Genomic DNA, 18073 nt, shown 5'->3' with positions numbered 1-18073 from the left:
GCGCGGTGGATAGAGTGTTGGCTTGGGATGCAGAAGATCCAGGTTTGAAACCCTGAGGTTGCCAGTTTGAGTGCAGGCTCATCTGGCTTGAGCATGGATGGACTCACAGCTTGAGCATGAGATCATAGACACAACCCAATAGTTGCCGGCTTGAGCCCAAGGTCGCTGGCTTGAGCAAGGGGTCACAAGCTCTGCTGTAGCCCTCTGGTCAAGGCACATATGAGAAAGCAATCAACGAACAACTAAGGTGCTGCAACGAAGAATTGATGTTTCTCATTTTCCTCCCTTCCTGTCTGTCTGACCCTATCTGTCCCTCACTCTGTCTCTCTCACTAAAAAAAAAAAAAGAAAAGAAAAAGAAATCTCCCAACATAGATGGACAGACCTCTCCAGAGTGAAAGGGCCCTGTGAGTACCAGCAATAGAGAGAAAAGACCCACCCCAAGATGCATAGTCACAGCGACCCTTTTTTCACAGGGAAAATGAAAAGTTATCAATAGTATCAAGAGAGAGAAGCCACGTACAAAGTCTGGAGATGGCCGACTGTGACACCGAAGCCTAGAAAGTCCACTTTCAGACATGCTGAGGCCCCAAATTCCTCAGTACACCTGTGTCGGGGCTCCTGGGGTGCTCCGGCCACAGTGGGAAGGAAGATGAGGATGGCTCCTGGCACGGGGGTCCAGCATGGGAGACCCAAAGGCGTCTCCAGGGTGATGATCAAGCAAGGACCTCACAGATTGAGAGCCGAGTGAAGGTGCCCATCGTGATGGCGGCACAAGACAGAGCACATGGCAGGGCTCCGGGGACAAAGTGGCCAAGGCGCCAGCACGTCCTGAAGGGTGGGTGCTGCTGCTAGATCGGGGCATGGACACTGGGCACTCAGCCAAGGTGTGCACTAGTCTTTATTTCCTGTAGGAGCCAAAGTGTGGCCTGAGCCACCTGCTGGGCAGCTCTATGCCCTGCTCAGCTGTGACATTTCACATTCCTGATCAGGTGACTCCAGACACCACTACCGTGCACACCAGTCTCAGCTGTGCTGAGAGCAGCTGGGATCAAGAGGCCAACACTGTTTTACCCAGCAGTGAGCCAGCACTTAGTAGCTAGTGGGAGATGGGAAAGCCAGGAAATCCATATTGTTTAAGGAAATGAATGTAACTGCTACTCACAGTCAGTGGGCTTTCTCCCCTGAGGAGCCAGGATTGGGAATCTGGAAGGGTGGGGTGGGAGATAAAAAGAAAACTAGAAATAGACTTCTGCTTTTGGCCAAGACGGAGTCACATCTATAACCCCCTCCCCAACTAAAACCCAGACAAGATCCACAGACAACAGTTTCCAAGGCATAGGACATCAGGCAACAAAGCATGATCATCCCAAGAAATGGGATCTGGTTTCCCCACTCACTGTCTCAAGTGTCCAGGCCATGGATGGACAGCACAGACCAGCGCAGCAGAGGGGAGAGTGCCTGGCCTGCAGAGCACAGGTCGGTGGCCCATGTGCCCTCTGAACTCCCAGCACTCTGGCAGGGAAGCCACAGGGCCTTGCTGACTAGTGGGGACCAATGAGCCCCAGAATGAGCACTTGCAAAACTTAAAAAGAAAGGCCCCAGAGGATCAGATCATCTCCAAGTCACTTTGTACATCCCACAACAAAACTCAGGAATATCCTCAGAATTTAAAACTGTCCTGCACCAGTCATGCAAAATCAACAGCTGGCAACCGATCAAAGATTGCCAGTGCTCACCCAAGAGTAGACATACAACTTCACTAAAGAAATTTGGTGTAGCCTGACCAGGCGGTGGCGCAGTGAATGGAGCATCGGACTGGGATGCGGAGGACCCAGGTTCGAAGCCCCGAGGTGGCCAGCTTGAGTGCGGGCTCGAAAGCAATCAATGAACAACTAAGGTGTCGCAACAAAAAACTAAGGATTGATGCTTCTCATCTCTCTCTCCGTTCCTGTCTGTCCCTATCTATCCCTCTCTCTGACTCTCTCTCTGTCTCTGAAAAAAAAAATAAGTAAATAAATAAAATTTTAAAAATTAAAAAAAAAGAAATTTGGTATAAAGTTAGGAACCTTTTTACAAAGAAAATTCCAGCTCCAGATAGCTTCACAGGTGAATTCCAGCAAACCCCAAGGGAGACAGTGTTCCCTGCTTGTCCAGGGCACCGGGGAGCAGGGCACAGCCCTGATGATAGAACAAAGGCTTACCAGGAAACCATGGGCCTGTGTTCCTCACAACACAGACACAGACATTCTTAGCAAATTAATTCTTAACTCGGAAAGTTTTAGCAAATTGTATACAGCAATCCATTAACAGGTACCAGATGGGGTTTCCCCCAGGAATGGAAGGTTGGCTTAACATTAGAAAAACAATACATGAACAATAATTCGCCACATGAACAACTAAAAAAGAAAAACCATATGATCGTCTCAATAGATTTTTTTTTAAATGTGGCAATCAACATCCGTTCCTAATTAAAAACAAAAACATATAAAAGCTCTCTCAGCCATGTAGGAGTGGAGGAACCTTCCTCAGCTTAGGAAGGTCAGGATTCCCTGTGGACCATGGACGGTGGTATGGACGGGGCTTCTCTCTCTTTTTTTCTTTTTCTGAAGCTGGAAACGGGTAGGCAGTCAGACTCCCGCATGTGCCCTACCGGGACCCACCCGGCACGCCCACCAGGGGGCGATGCTCTACCCATCCGGGGCGTCGTGCTGTTGTAACCAGAGCCACTCTAGCACCTGAGGCAGAGGCCATGGAGCCATCCCCAGCGCCCGGGCCATCTTTGCTCCAATGGAGCCTTGGCTGCGGGAGGGGAAGAGAGAGACAGAGAGGAAGGAGAGGGGGAGGGGTGGAGAAGCAGATGGGCGCCTCTTCTGTGTGCCCTGGCCAGGAATCGAACCCGGGACTTCCACACGCCAGGCTGACGCTCTACCACTGAGCCAACCGGCCAGGGCCAGGATGGGGCTTCTCAGCAGAGGTGTCCATGGGCAGGGAGTTATGTGAGACTTCAAGAAACTTCAACAACAGTCTGGCCGGGTGGTGGCGTAGTGGATAGAGCGTCAGACTGGGATGCAGAGGACCCAGGTTCGAGACCCCCCAGGTCGCCGGGTTGAGCACAGGCTCATCTGGTTTGAGCAAAGCTCACCGACTGGGACCCAAGGTCTCTGGCTTGAGCAACGGGTTACTCAGTCTGCTGAAGGCCCGTGGTCAAGGCACATATGAGAAAGCAATCAATGAACAACTAAGGTGTCGCAACGAAAAACTGATGATTGATGCTTCTCATCTCTCTGCGTTCCTGTCTGTCTGTCCCTCTCTCTGACTCTCGCTCTGTCTCTGTAAAAAAGAAAGAAAGAAAAAAAAAAGAAACTTCAACAACAAAAGATAAAAGTTACAGATAACTTTATTGTTCATTTCAGAAACTTGACAGAAAATTTTTTTAAACACCAAGCTTTTAATAGATCTCATGAAAAGACTCCTTAGAACCTTTGCCTTGCTGTGTCCATCAACCCTAAACTACCACCAGGACTCTTACCCACCCAATCCTAACCAAGCTCACTGAACACCCCGACCCAGCCCAGGACTCGGCAAAGACTCAATCCAGAATGCACTCAACCTGGCCCATGGAAGGCATTGACCTAAAATGGTGAGGTTGTTGGTTCAAAGCCCTGGGCTTATGCGGTCAAGGCACCTACGAGAAGCAATCAATGAAAAACTAAAGTGAAGCAACTATGAGTTGATACTTCTTGCTCCCCCAACCCTTCTCTCTGTAAAATCAATCAATAAAATATATATATATTTAAAAATGCATTCAGGCCTGACCAGGCGGTGGTGCAGTGGATAGAGCGTTGTACTGGGATGCAGAGGACCCAGGTTTGAAATCTGGAGATCGCTGGCTTGAGCGCGGGCTCATTCGGCTTGGATGCGGGGTCACTGGGTTGAGCGTAGGATCATAGACATGACCCCATGGTTGCTAGCTTGAGCCCAAAGGTTGCTGGCTTGAAGCCCAAGGTCGCTGGCTTGAGCAAGGGGTCCCTCGCTCTGCTGGAGCCCCCTAATCAAGGCACATATGAGAAAGCAATCAATGAACAACTAAGGTACCTCAATGAAGAATTTAAGTTTCTCATCTCCCTTCCTGTCTGTCTGTCCCTATCTGTCCCTCTGTCTCTGTAAAAAAAAAAAAAAAAAAAAATGCACTCAGCACCCTCTTGCCAGCAGATTTAATTAATGGCATTTTCAGGGAGCCCATGTTCGAAATTTCTGAGAAGCACTGGAGTGAAAACATCACCCTGTAATATTCAGTTATTTGTTGTGAATGGATGGATGACACTGGGGAGGTTTGGGGCTGAAGCAGACAGCCTTGGCGATAAATCACACAACGCCAGGAACCACTGTGTCCACTGCTCTTCAGGAAACACACAAGGAAGTGGAAACAGCTCGGCTCCTAGACATGCAAAGTAATTTCGTGCCCCATAGCAGGCGCAGGGCAAGAGGAGCCCTACGCAGATGGCAAAGCAAGTGCTGTCACACAGATGGGAATCAGAACTCTCAGACAACTGATGTTCCTCCTTTTTTTTTTTTTTTTTAAGATTTTATTTATTCATTTTAGAGAAGGGGGGAGAGAGAGGAGGGGGAGGAGCAGGAAGCATCAACTCCCATATGTGCCTTGACTGGGCAAGCCCAGGGTTTCGAACCGGCGACCTCAGCATTCCAGGTCAACGCTTTATCCACTGTGCCACCACAAAATCAGGCTGATGTTCCTCCTGATGATGCTGGCCCACGTACACTGTCACATGCTCAGGCACAACTTAGTTCTTAAACGTTCTTGTGGTCACAGTCAGAGTCCCACAATTTTGAAAACCTGCTAGCATCAGTGACCAACTCATCCTGGACACTTATACCCAAAGTTCTTTTATTTATTTATTTTTATTATTATTATTATTATTTGAGAGAGAGAGAGAGGCAGGAAGGGAGAAAGATGAGCAGCATTGACTTATAGTTGCAGCACTTTAGTTGTTCATTGATTGCTTCTCATATATGCCTTGACCAGAAAGCTCCAGCAGAGCCAGTGACCCCTTGCTCAAGCCAGTGACCGTGGGATCATGTTGATGATCTCACACTCAAGCCGGTGAGCCCACGCTCGTGCTGGTGAGCCCACGCTCAAACAGGATGAGCCTGAACTCAAGCTGGCAACCTCAGGGCTTCAAATCTGAGACTTCAGCACCCCAGGTCGACTCTCCATCCACTACATCACCACCAGTCAGGCAACGCTCAAATTTCTGAGGGACAGAAACATAGTGTCATTCTAAGGCCAGACCTGGAGACATAAACTCCTGCCTAAGGGCTGAGGGGCATCCTGGACTCGACCTCCTGCTTCCAATGAGAGAAACAGCAAATGCTGTTCTCCAGAAAATACACACAAGACTCTCCCTCTTGACCTGACACCCTGGCTTGGGGGATATTCTTTTTTTTTTTTTTTTAATTTTATTTATTCATTTTAGAGAGGAGAGAGAAAGGGAGAGACAGAGAGGGAGAGAGAAAGAGAGAAGGTGGGGAGGAGCTGGAAGCATCAACTCCCATATGTGCCTTGGCCAGGCAAGCCCAGGGTTTCGAACCAGCGACCTCAGCATTTCCAGGTCAATGCTTTATCCACTGTGCCACCACAGGTCAGGCGTTGGGGGATATTCTTGTGGCACAAGACTGGCACTCTTCAACTGCTGAAAACTCTGGACATTCAAACTTGGGATAGATGTCTTGAGACAGAATCAAAAGGGAAAGAGAACTCCTAGGACTCAGCTGGATGGGTATCCCAGAGCCAGGGAGCCTGGTAGCTGGGGATGGGCAGGTGACAGCTGTTCTGTGGCACCTATGGCCCAGCATACCTGCAGCTTAGTCCTGACCAGCACCTGACTCTCACCAAGACAACCTCAAGGATGCTGACAGGGTCCAAACCCTTTCATGAACACATACATGACTATTCACTGAGAAGTTGTGACTTCTCCGGGACAAATATTCAGTGGTGAGATTTTTTTTCCTTTTTTTTTTTTTTTTTTTTTTTTTGTCTAGGGTGGCTCAGATGTAGAGCCTGAGACCACTCATGTGGAAATTCTACCTGCCTTAGTGTCACCCTATTTGGACAGGGTGCCAGTCCTGACAGCTAGACCCCTGGTCTTTGGGACTGACTGGGGAGCACTTTCAGCCCCCTCCCTACCAGGAGTCCTCAGGGTGCAGGCACCAAGAGTTCATGGGGTGGAGCTTTAGCAAGAAGAAGAACCAGTCCGACCAGCTTCACCAGCTCAGAGGAACCGGGGTCACACCTGTCAGCTCACATTCACATGGAAGTGTACGTGCTGAAGTGAGGAGAACTGTAGAACCTGTGTAAGAGTCCCTACACTGTTGTGCGTGCCCTTCCTGGTCCAGGCCTAGGCCACAGATCTCTCTGTTTAGATTCACTGGCCCTGCCCTAGCCGGAGAGCTCGGTTGGTTAGAGCATCATCCTGACGCACAGAGGTAGCTGGTTTGATTTCCTGGTTGGGGCACATCCAGGAACAGATCGATGTTTCTCTCTCTCTCTCTCTCTCTCTCTCAAATCAATAAAAACAAATATTAAAAAAAAAAAAAAAAGATTCATCAGCCCAGACATGGCCCTTCAGGAAAATTGACTCCTCACAATGACAGAGAGCATCCCCTGTCTTAGATGACATCCCCTTAGGCACACTCAGTGACCTTTCTTGTCTGCTTTGCTCTGTGGGTCAACCCCATCATCAGGAAAAGTATAACTATGCTGGACAGAAAAGGGCAATGGTCAGGCTCACTGTCTTTTCTCCCAGAAGCTGGGGGAGGGGGGCAGCTCCAACTTTCCCAAGGACGGTTTCACCAGGCCCTGTGATATCCTATTTAATCTTCACCCCAGAAAGGCTCTGCATCACCCCAAAGTGGCAGTGCTGGGCTGCAAGATAGCCTGAGAACAAAGATTCCATCAGGAACCCCACGCATCCCTGCCCGGCCTTGGCTAAGCGCTGGCCTTCTCAGCCAGGCCTCTGAAAGGTCTCAGCTAGATGTCTGGATTTTGCAGAAGGCATAATTAGGAGACATGCAACGACACCGAGGCGTTCCGTTGCGACATGGGTTAGGCTGCGTGCTCTCCAGTCCACTCAGACAACGGCATCCTCTTCAGATCTCCTGCCACGTGATCCTTCACAGCGAGTCACACCTGCTGTCACTTTCTCTAGTGAAATCGAGAGGCAGTCAGGAGTTTTCTATTCCCGCCTAAAACTAAAACCAGCAGACAGGCACGACACGTCGTCGCCTCGGCGGGCAGACCTGCTTGCTGTCTTCATTTCGTGGGAAATGGGCCGACCCCATTGACCCGGGGCTTCCTCTCGGGAGAAGCGCCACGCGGGAACCAACACCCGGGCTTGCCAGGACCCACGACGCGCTGTCGCCAAAGCGGCATTCCGGCACCTCCTCGAGCTGGCCCACCGCCTCCAAGCTTTCCGGTCTCCTAGCAACACCGAAGCTGGCCCACACGTGAGGATTCCTGGGCAGTGTAGTACCTTCCCTCCCTCCTTAGCCCGATCAAGGATAAGACTAAGGGAGCTAGGACCGAGGCGCCCGGCCTAGACTATCCTTCCCAAGTTGCTCCGCGCGCACCTCCAACGGCCTCGCGAGAACTCTCTGTCGGAGCCCACCCGGCGAAAGTGAGCTCTCGCGAGGACCGCCGGGAGGTGTAGTTTTTGCCTGGAAGTCTCGCACCCCAGCAACCCGGATGCGGCAGCAGAGAGACTACAAGGCCCAGGAGGCACGGCGCGACCGCCTGGAGGGCGGGGGGTACGAAAGAGGAACCCAAAGGGCGCGGGGGTAGGTGAGGGGCTGGGGGCGGGCTGGGGGCGGGCGAGGGGCAGGGCCGTGGGGCAGACGGAGGCGGGAGCTGGAGCGGCCCTAGGGGCGCAGACGCCGGGGCGGGGCCGCCGCGGTGAGGGAGCGGGGTCGCGGAGGCCGGACAAAGGACCTCCCTGGGCGTCGTGGCCGAGAGCCCCCGTACCGGACCTGGCTCCCCGAGCCCCGCGGGGCTCTATGGCGTCCGGCCGCGCTGGACCGTCCGGAAGCTGATGGGCCAGTACCCGGAGGTTTCCGCGTGGATCGCCCTCACAGAGCCCTGCTTTAGCCGCATCGCAGGTTCCCTCGCGGTTGAGCGTTGTCAGCGTCACGCTCTGGTAGACGTTTCAGTTCCGGGGGTGGTTGGGGACCAGGTGGTCGGAACGGTTTTTGCAGCATTTCAAAGAACAAATGCAACTTCTGCCCCACAATCTGCTTTGTGACGGAACTGTTCGCCGCCTTGTCCTATTGAACGCGTGCTGGCCTTGCTCTGTGTCGCTCCTGCGTCAGGAGAAGACAGCCTTGGTCCGTCGTCGCCCCCAGTCCCCGCGCCGGCTCTCTTGGGGTCCAGTCAAGGGTCTGCATGGCCAGGGGTTTTCAGGAGCGCGGACAGAAGCAGAGTCTGTATTGTGCAGACAGAGTATAACTGTGATCACCACCTTGCAAGTTGACATCAGTTTGCTAAAACCTGTCTAACGATTTATTTCAGGGTTGTGCAGGCCTGATTAGTTAGAAATGAACATCTCAGGCTCCAAATCACATGGGCGGTCAAGTCCTAGTGTTTCAGTGTTAGGAGCTTTGTTTGCAGTGGTCTCACTCTGTATCCGTTGTCCCCTCAGAAGTTTATCTGTTTTATTATGGTCCTGCGTCACGGTTTTAGAAACTGACCTTAGTCACCCCAGTTATGCCTCTCACTTTTCTGTGAAGAAAGTGGGGTGAGCAGCAAGACCTGTGAGACTGAGGGTCCCTAACTGGCTGGGGTCCACCCCAGAGACCCCCTTGCCACCTAACAGGTCAGTGTCGGGATGGAGACGCTCGAGACTGGAATTAGGGTTTTACTAGGACAGAACAAGGCGACAGATGGCCAAGTTCCGACTGAGCTCATGTACAGGTTTAGGGATGGTTCATCCTGACCCGCTTCTGCTCAGTCCTTCCTCTGGCAAGCTATTAGGGGGAGGGAGCCATCCAGAGCCCAGACCAAATGGGTTCACCATAACCCCTACATCCCCCCTGCTGATGGGGGGGCTCCCTATGGGAAGTTTAGTCGGACCGAGCACCAGAGGCTGAAGCCCTCGCCTGTTTTGGCTGCACAGTTGACCGGTAGTGGGCCTTACTTGGCACCTTAATTTGCAGGTCTTGGACCGGTGGAACTCAGGCCTGAGTGCTGAGTTGTGAGGAGCTGGATGTCTGCAGCTTGTGTCCTGGAGGGCCAGGTCAGGGTCCTCCGCCCCTGCCTGGTGGCCGCACAGCGCCCCTCTCTGTTGCAGACCCTGTGCTCTGGGACATGGCGCTCCAGCGCGCTGTCCTCCTGGCCGGCCTTCTGGTGGAAGTTGCCAGCAAATCTTCAGAAAGTGTGGTAGGTGCCCTGTTGCGCGACCTGGGTGCCTTACTGGTCCTACTTCATGGAAGTGGGAGCCCTTCAGTCAGAGCGTCTCACCCTTCAACCTCTAGAGGTCCTGCATAAGCTGCCCGCTGCAGGGTCTGGAAACTGACTGTTGTTTCCTCTCTAGGGCCAGCAGTCTGAGTGTTGTGTGGACGTGGTAGACATCAACACCACCTGCCCAGGCACAAGCCTGTGTGGCCCAGGTGAGCACTGTGGTATGAGCTGACTGAGGCCAACCTTGGTGGCCAGCACTGTTGAGCTCACCCTGCCCGGTGAGGACACGACACACACGGACCTCTCGGGGAGGACACTGGAGGGGGTCCAGGAGGGGTGGGGCCACATGCAAGTCTCTGTCTCTGCCGGGCTGCCACTTCCTGGTTTGTGTAGACAGAACCCTGTGAGGGGACTGACTCTGAGCAGTGGGAGGTATAGGGAAGCAAGGTGCTAGCTCTGCTCCCAAGGAGTCCCAGCTGGGCCTGAAGACTAGACTGACATGAGAGATTAACAGGAGAAGCACGCAGACACGTGTGTACAGGTGTGCTTGACCCAGAGCCCTTGTGAGGAAATAGAGGGATCAGAACTCCCTTCTTGCCCCAGCTGTGTTTTTAAGTGTCTTGAGCTAACGATTTTTATAATAAAGAGGCACGTTTTAGGGTGACATATTCTGGCTTCCTTCCATCCCTCTTTTTTTTTTTTTTTTTTAACAAACAGAGGGGGGGGGTATAGATAGGGACAGACAGGAACGAAGAGAGATGAGAAGCATCAATCATCAGGGTTTTTTTGTTTTTTTTAATCATCAGTTTTTTATTGCAACACCTTAGTTGTTCATTATTGCTTTCTCATATGTGCCTTGACTGTGGGCCTTCAGTAGACCAAGTAACCTCTTGTTCGAGCCAGTGACAAGCCAGATGAGCCCACACTCAAGCTGGCGACCTCGGGGTCTTGAACCTGGGTCCTCCGCATCCCAGTCCGACGCTCTATCCACTGCCACCGCCTGGTCAGGCTCCATCCCTCCTTTGTTTTGTTTTGTTGTATTTTTCGAAGCTGGAAACAGGGAGGCAGTCAGACAGACTCCTGCATGTGCCTGACTGGGATTCCCCCCCCCCCCGGCATGCCCACCAGGGGGCGATGCTCTGCCCATCTTGGGGCGACACTCTGCCTCAATCAGAGCCATTCTAGTGCCTGAGGCAGAGGCCACAGAGCCATCCTCAGCACCCGGGCAAACTTTGCTCCAGTGGAGCCTTGGCTGCGGGAGGGGAAGAGAGAGACAGAGAGGAAGGAGAGGGGGAGGGGTAGAGAAGCAGATGGGCGCTTCTCCTGTGTGCCCTGGCCGGGAATCGAACCCGGGACTCCTGCACGCCAGGCTGACGCTCTACCATTGAGCCAACTGGCCAGGGCCCATCCGTCCTTTGAAACTACCTTCACAACTCTACCTCAGTAGCCGTAGAGGCACAAGCAGACAGGAGCCAACCTGAGTGCACTGTCCCACACACTGAGTCACCTTGATCAGTGGACAGCGGTGTCTTGTGTGGGGAGGCAGTGTTGCAGGTGGGCTCCCATCACAGTTAGGCCTCTGCATGGAGGAGCAATTAGGTAGTGACACTTCTTTGGAAATAAAAAACCCGAAGGTTGAGGGTTGAAACCATTACAAACCCAGTGTTTGAGTCCAGAGAGCAATCAGCTGAGAAAATTTCTAGATGTTGGGCTTAAAGCACCTTTAGATGGAGTGAGGACAGCAGTGGCAATCTTTGATGACTTTCCTGGTTAGCAGCTTGAATGTCTGGTGGTGGCACTGAGGGTCCTTGTGACCTGAGTGGCGCACGTGGCAGCAGGCACAAAGGTTGTCCACACATGACCTGTTGAGGTGATTTCAGTTTGTAGAGCTTCAGGCAAAGGGCAGCCTTTTAGTTCATAGTGATCCCTAGTCAGTGGGTAGGAGAGAATGGGAAACATCATTGTGGAGGGTTGTAGGCAGATATCGGGTAGACTAGAAGAGATCTATCCAGGTACAGTTCACAGGCAGATGAACCTATGCTGTGAGCCGACCAGAAGCCCACATCCACAGGAGTGCATTATAGTTTTCTACTGAAGCGTAATTTTTCTCTCTGTGGTCACCTATCCGCTACCAAAGATAATCACAGTAAGACTAATTTGCTCTTAAAATAAGCCTAGTCTCACTGGGCCAATTATTTACGTAAGCTCAACCAGAGTTGTGATGACACGTAGTCTCCTTACGTCTGTTTGGCTGGACCTTTTCACAGAGAATCTCAGATTGGACTTTTAAAAGCCCGACTTTGCCAGCAATATCCGTAGATCTGGGTGAATTATCTGTCCTCAGGTCCCCAAATATCTGGAGGTTCCTGACCCTGCTAGGAAGTGACCATCTTTACCTAGCGTAGAAGGTGCCAGGTGGTTTTCAAAGGGCTTGATGGGCTCCAGAGTCCATCCTAGCTCCTTAAATGTTTCTGGTTACGGGTCCTGGCTCTCCCTCTGGCCATGCCTTCTCTCTGCACATAGCGCAGCTGGGGCTTCTTGAGAGAGTATTGGTTCCTAGGCCTCCTGGAGCCAACCTTGGAGTAGATACCGTGTGCCTCCTTGCAGCCCGCCCCTCCCAAGAAACACCAAGGAAAGGACCAAACCTCCATACTTTAGAAGAGAAACCCTGTTTCACAAGAAACAAAAACCAGGTTCCAGGTCGGATCCTACCTGGCCCAGCTGGTCACAGCTATGCCCATATCATTCTTTGGGCCTTGTCACTGCTTGGTATCACAGCAGAAAGGCCTCCCTCTCACACTGACCAGTCTGTGTAAATTAAACATCTGTGAAGTTCACTGTGAGGGGCCTGCAGCCTGTGGCTTATCTCCGGACATGGCCCATGGCCAGTGCTGGCATTCACTACTTGTCATTGGTATCAGATGAGCCTCTCATCTGCTCAGCCTCTGCGCTAAATGTTGTGAATGTTAAGAAATAATAATGGTGCATGACTAACTTCCTGCCCTTAAAGAGTGCAGATGGCAAGATGGACTGCCCATCAGCCACTGGCTGAGGTGCAGCTTCATTGTGGGAGGGAAATGTGGTTTGAGTGGTCTGGGACCTCAGGCAAGGGTTAGGAGCTCCAGAGCAAAGGTCACACCTGGCTGAGTGAGGGGTACAGCCATCCAGGCCCTGGTGGAGTTGGCAGGAGGCCCCAGAAGTCAAGGCTGTGGTGGCAGGGGGCCCTGTTCAGAGTGCTAGGCCACACAGCCCCCGTCCGCTTCAGATCGCTGTCCTGGCCTCTTTGAGGCCATCCCAACTTCCAGAACGGGTTCATGAGTGTTCTGGAGCAAACACTGCTTTATAAACTGAACGTATAGATGGCCTGTCAGCAGCTAGCGAGCTGACTGTCGACCTCTCGCTGCCTCCGCCGGCACAGGCTGCATCAGGCACTGGAATGAGGACGGGAGCGTCATCTGCATCCAGTGCAGGAATGGAACCTACAACAGCTCCGAGTGCAGAAGCCGTAGGTCATCTGTCCACCCATACCCCCATCCCATGCCCACCAAGCCCGCTTCTCACTGAGACCACATCCCCAGGTTCTGGATGAATGGGTGGGAGTCACCTTTCTTGTCCCCAGAGCAGCGGGGGGGGGGGGCACCTCACCCCGAACCTCCCTCTCTCCCTGAGTCTCTTTTCTGGTCAGGACAGCTGTGGGCTGAGAGCTGCTTTGCCTCCACGGTCATCCCCTCTCGTTTCCTGCCCGTGACTCCTCTGTGGGCTGTGTCTCTGGCTTCCTGGGGGTCCTTGCGGGGTCCCCATGCGAGGTCCAGCACTGACAGGTGTGCTCCCCACAGTCGCTGGCCAGGGCGTGCAGTCCCCTGTGAACAGGAGCACAGGGACACCTGGGCGGCCAAATCTCGGTAAGTGTCCTGGTGCATCAAACCAGAGCAGGGCCTCTGTGCAGGTCTTAGGGGAGGGGGCATCCTCGGGGCTGTCCCAGTGTGGACAAAACCATGGTGCTGGCCGCAGCAGGGCTGTGTCCACTTCAGAATCAGACCATCCCAGCCATGAGCTTGCATGGGGAGCAGGACCCCTGTGGCTGTGGGCAGTTAGCAGGGGCCCTGCCATGTGCCTCCAGGTGGTCGCAGTAGGTGAGAGCCCTCATGGCTGTGAGTCGTAACAATCACCTCATTCCTAGCCCAGCAAGCCCCTCAGTCCATGGGGACTCAGGACATAGGGTTTTCCAGAGAGCCCCGTCCCCCGTGGCTCTTCTAGGATATGAGTCTCGGAGGCGACTGCAGACACTGCAACCAGACCAGTGCCCCTCACTTCCTGGTCCCCAGGCACAGACACAGGACCCACTTCCTGGACACTCCATCCCTAGCCTGCTCCCGCTGCCAGGCATCTGTGCTTCCTGAAATGCCCACTGGGGCCACTGCAGCCAGGGAGTGATGGTGGCTGGGTTATGCTGGGGTCCCTGAGACGCTGCTCTTGAGGTACCTGGGCTGAGGGCTCAGGCTTTCCACATGCATCTCAAGACCAGAAGTGGCCCTGTGCTGACCTGGACCATGGTGGCCAATGACATGGAGCAGCCGCATTAGGGCGGGGTCAGCTCACACAGCCTGCCTTCCCGTCACTGGGGCCGGGCAGGCAGCAGGGGTGGAGAGCATGCAGGAAGAAGGCCCATGAGTCTGGTCCACTGCTGCAGATTGGGGCAGATGCACTGCCAACAGCTGGGACTCGTCCCTCCTCCAGTTTGTCTTGGGGTCAGAAAGTCACCCCCACAGCTGGCCTTCGCTGCTCAGCCTGTGGCCACTGCCTGGGGCCCAGGTGTGTGCAGGAAGGGCTGAAGCACTGTCCTTGCCCACAGGGGGCCCTCGAGTGGCAGCCTCCCTCTTCCTGGGGACCTTCTTCATCAGCTCCGGCCTCATCCTCGCTGTGGCCAGTTTCTTCTACCTCAAGCGTGCCAGTAAATTGCCCAGGCTCTGCTACGGAAGAAACAAAGGTATTTCCTCCTGCCACCACGGTGAGACCCTACCCAGCCAGAGGTTCCTGACCAGCAGCGCCCACATGAGACCGTGGGTGCTGCCTGGGGACACAGAAGTGGGGGCTGTGCTGGTGTCCAGCCATGAAGCCTTGAGAACAGCAGAGGGCACTGGGATGAGAGGGGCTGTCACTTGCTAGGGGTGCTCAACACAGATGTTGTGGGGTCTCAGTGGAAAGAACATTGGTATGACTCCACACCCTGGGCCATCAGTCCTGGTCTCGGAGCCACCTGCTGGCCACTCCCCCTCTGGCCACGTCCTCTCCCCAACCTGCTGGAGTTGGGAGCGGCCAGGCTGGTGTGAAGGCGGTGGGCCTCTGGGCCACCCAGCTTACCCTGGGCCTGGATGCTGGCCCAGCCTCCTCCTGAGGACATGAGTGTCATTCCTGCTGTGCCCTTCAGAGTGCCAGGCAGGTGGGCCGCCCAGGCTGAGGTGGCTGCATGGCCTCCGGGTGATACCTGTTCTTCCCCGCAGCCCCGGCCCTGCAGCCTGGCGAAGCTGTAAGTAACCCTGTGGGCTGAGTGCCTTCGTGCCCTGTGCCCTGTGTCCGCGCCTCTGTGAGGCATCCGTGGTCTCACTGTCCCTCTCTCCTTTTCAAGGCCGCGATGATTCCACCGCCGCAGTCCTCAGGTATGTCAGCTCTTAGTGTCCTTTGTCTCTCAGGGCCCCTTGTCTCTGGGCAAGAATTTCAGAATGCCAGAACTGTCTGCAGGATCAGGGGGCCACAGCAGGGATGGCCGAGGACTCGGCTTGGTGGCTGGCATCTGGCCCCACATCCCCCACCCCTGGCTGCTTGGGGCACCGGCCAAGACCTCCTTATCAGCCACAGCCTTCATGCTATTTCCAATTCATTTGTGAAATGCTGAGTCTGTCGGAAGAGGAGGAGGATCCCCAGTATGGGGTCTCAGGTCAACCTGGCCACCCTCGCTTGGCCCTTTGCCAAGTCCCTGCTCTACCTGAGCAGTAGGCGCCAGAGCAGGTCAGCTGAGAATGGACCTTCCATGGCCCCTATTGAGGGCTGGTGCTTTAATTTCACTGGGTCAGGCGCATCCTGCCTCAGCCGGCTCTGGGTGTGCCAAGAGCACACAGGTCATCCAGCTGTAGGCCACCTGCATTATCTGACCACCCAGCCCCTGTTCTCACCGCTGTGCAGGGGACTAAAGTGGGGGCAGGAGAGGATGTCCCTCTTCTTTGCGGGACAGAGAAGTCACTTTGTCAAGGCGAGATCGGCCTTGTTACCTGAAACACTTGAGTGCAATTTCTCTAAAGCAGCCTGCTAGAGCCTCTTGTGTGTCCCGTCTCCTCTGTGTGTCTTCTAAGGCTGCCACAGCAAACGGCCATATGCTGGGCAGGCTGAACCCACAGAAATGCATTCTCCCACAGTCCAGAGGGCGTGGGGTGGGGTGGGGTGGGGCACCCCCTCCAGAGGCCCTAAGGGAGGGTCTTCCTGCCTCTCCCGGCCTCCATGGCTCCAGCTGTCCCTGGGCTTGTGGCCACATCCTTCCAGCCTCTGTCCCCATCTCCACACGGCTCCTACCCTCTGTGTCTCCTCATCTGAGGACATAAGTTCCTCTTATGAGGACACTGGTCACTGGATTTAGGGTCCCCCAGAGAACGCAGGAGGATATCACGTCACAATTTTTAATTTAATCACATCTGCAAAGATCCTTTTCCCAAGTAAAGTCACATCCGCAGGTGCCAGGGTTTAGAATGTGGACACATTGGGGGCCACCATCCGGCCCAACAATGCATCATGTGCCTGTGGTTCTGTGTTACAGGTGTGGCAGGCCCTGCCCAGGCCAAGGTGCTCAGGGCACAGGGCTCAGCTTCTGTTGACAACAGAAGCTCTCTGCTGCAGTGACCCTGTTCACTGCGGGTGGGGGCCGGAGGGGGCCTGAGTGGGGTCTGCCCCCCATGGCTGCTCCACAGCCAGTCACTGCCATCTGAGGCCCTGCACTGACCCCACTTGTCTCCCACCCTGTTTTAGTGCGGAAGCCACGCTATGTCAGGCGGGAGAGGCCCTTGGACAGGGACACGGGCCCCACTGCTGTCTCAGTGGAGGCCCGGGTTAGCAACGTCTGATCCAGAGGCTCACCTGCAACTCTGCACACCGCCTTGGACGGAGCCCCGCACACAAGGGCAGGTTCTGCCCAGTGAGGCCATTGGACAGGCCTGGACTCGCCCTGGCTCAGCCCTTCGCCTCCCAGCAGCAGGTGCTGAGTGGGAACTGGCTGGCTTCCTGGAGGTGCTGCGTCCCTGCCCACAGCTGCTCAGCATAACTGACCAGAAGCAGGTGTCGCTGAGACGGGCTGGAGCGAGGCTGTGAGGGTCTGGACCCCTCGGGAGAAACAGTGAGGGACCGCTGGGCTGCTCCATGCCCACAGCGCCGGCCCGGCTGCTTGCCCTCGGGAGCCCAGCAGGCAGAAACCCTGCTAAGCGCAGTGAGGCCGAGGCCTTTGGGTGTTCCAGCTGTTGTCCAGACGGGGAGGGGGACAGGGACATGGAACCTACCCTTGAGGCCACAGCACCTGCAGGGCTGTTCTGCTGTGGCCAAGACCCCTGAGCCATGACCACTCCAGGAGCTGCAGAAATGAGTTCCTGGTTTCCTATTGACTTTTGTCTGTAGAAGTTCATTTTGTAGAAGTCTGAGAGACACTGTTGTCCTCCCCTGCACCCCACAGCCTGGGCCCCACACACTGTGGGCTCTGTCTACCCAGGACGTACACTGCCTGCAGCTGCTGGACGTGGAGGCTGGTCCCCGCAGGGATGCTTCCAGCCAGGGTCCTGTTACCTGGGTGCGGCCTGGACGGTCTGGTCCCGCCTGACCTGCGCGAGGACAGGCTCCTGTGGAGACAGCAGCTCGTGCCCACCTCCTCACACCGGGCTCAGCGCTGGCTGGCCTTCCCAGACCCTCAGCTGGAACCCACACTTCTCCTTCAGTGTCGGGTCCACGTCTGCGGGGCCAGAGGTGGGGCCTTCATGGCCAGCCTCCTGTGCCCTTTGGGATGGCAGTGCCGTCTCAGGGTTCCAGTTCATAGAGTCGAGCTCATCATCCCTCCGGCAGCTGCAAGTGGGAAGCCAGCTCACAACCAGTGTCCAATAAACCATTCAGGGCTTTCTCTCCTCGTCCTCACCGCGCCAGGCTTTGTCTGGTCCAAAGTAAGGGTGAAGCCCCGCCGTCCAGAGCCACTGCCCCTCTCTGGGGAGGGAGGGTGGAGAGGCCTCAGTGAGGACCAGGCCCCCGCCTGAGAGTCCGAGCCTTGGCCAGAGCAGGTTCCCACAATGTTACTCCTGGGACAAGGGGGCTTGTCTGCAGCTGCCTCACGCAAGGAGGACAACGTGCTTCACAGCCTGTCGAAGCCTGAGATGGAAAAAGTGTGGCTGCTTCCTAGAAGGGCTTTTCTGTAAAATGAGCAGGCCCAGGGTGGAGCATGGCGGTCACAGTGACCACAGGCCCCTGCACAGACGGACCCCCAGGAGGAAGTGACAAAGGGGCACACTTCCAGCTAAGGGTCTGGCGATCATGGGGATATTTGTGGACTTGTAATGGGTAGATTAGCCAAAGTGGGCTCAGG

The 18073-nt window shown here is 54.7% G+C and overlaps 1 protein-coding gene across 5 annotated transcripts; it reads left to right on the top strand.

Moving 5' to 3' along the window:
* The first annotated feature begins 7748 nt into the window (after positions 1-7748).
* Positions 7749-17619, top strand: C3H1orf159 (chromosome 3 C1orf159 homolog). Of its 5 annotated transcripts, none has more exons than XM_066374757.1 (9): positions 7749-7856; positions 9228-9450; positions 9605-9680; positions 12890-12976; positions 13308-13373; positions 14324-14458; positions 14973-14998; positions 15098-15128; positions 16486-17619. In XM_066374757.1, exons 2-9 carry the CDS (start codon positions 9379-9381, stop codon positions 16578-16580), a joined length of 588 nt encoding a protein of 195 aa, XP_066230854.1. In that variant the 5' UTR covers positions 7749-7856; positions 9228-9378; the 3' UTR covers positions 16581-17619. The 5 variants fall into 5 exon arrangements, with proteins under 5 accessions (XP_066230854.1, XP_066230853.1, XP_066230855.1 ...); XM_066374756.1 differs by lacking the exon at positions 7749-7856 and adding an exon at positions 7902-8212; XM_066374758.1 differs by lacking the exons at positions 7749-7856; positions 16486-17619 and adding exons at positions 7902-8212; positions 16277-16475.
* The last annotated feature ends 454 nt before the right edge of the window (positions 17620-18073 follow it).

This window comes from Saccopteryx leptura, chromosome 3 (assembly GCF_036850995.1).
Source record: "Saccopteryx leptura isolate mSacLep1 chromosome 3, mSacLep1_pri_phased_curated, whole genome shotgun sequence".
Taxonomy (NCBI): Eukaryota; Metazoa; Chordata; class Mammalia; order Chiroptera; family Emballonuridae; genus Saccopteryx; species Saccopteryx leptura.
This window is presented reverse-complemented; position numbering and strand designations above follow the sequence as displayed.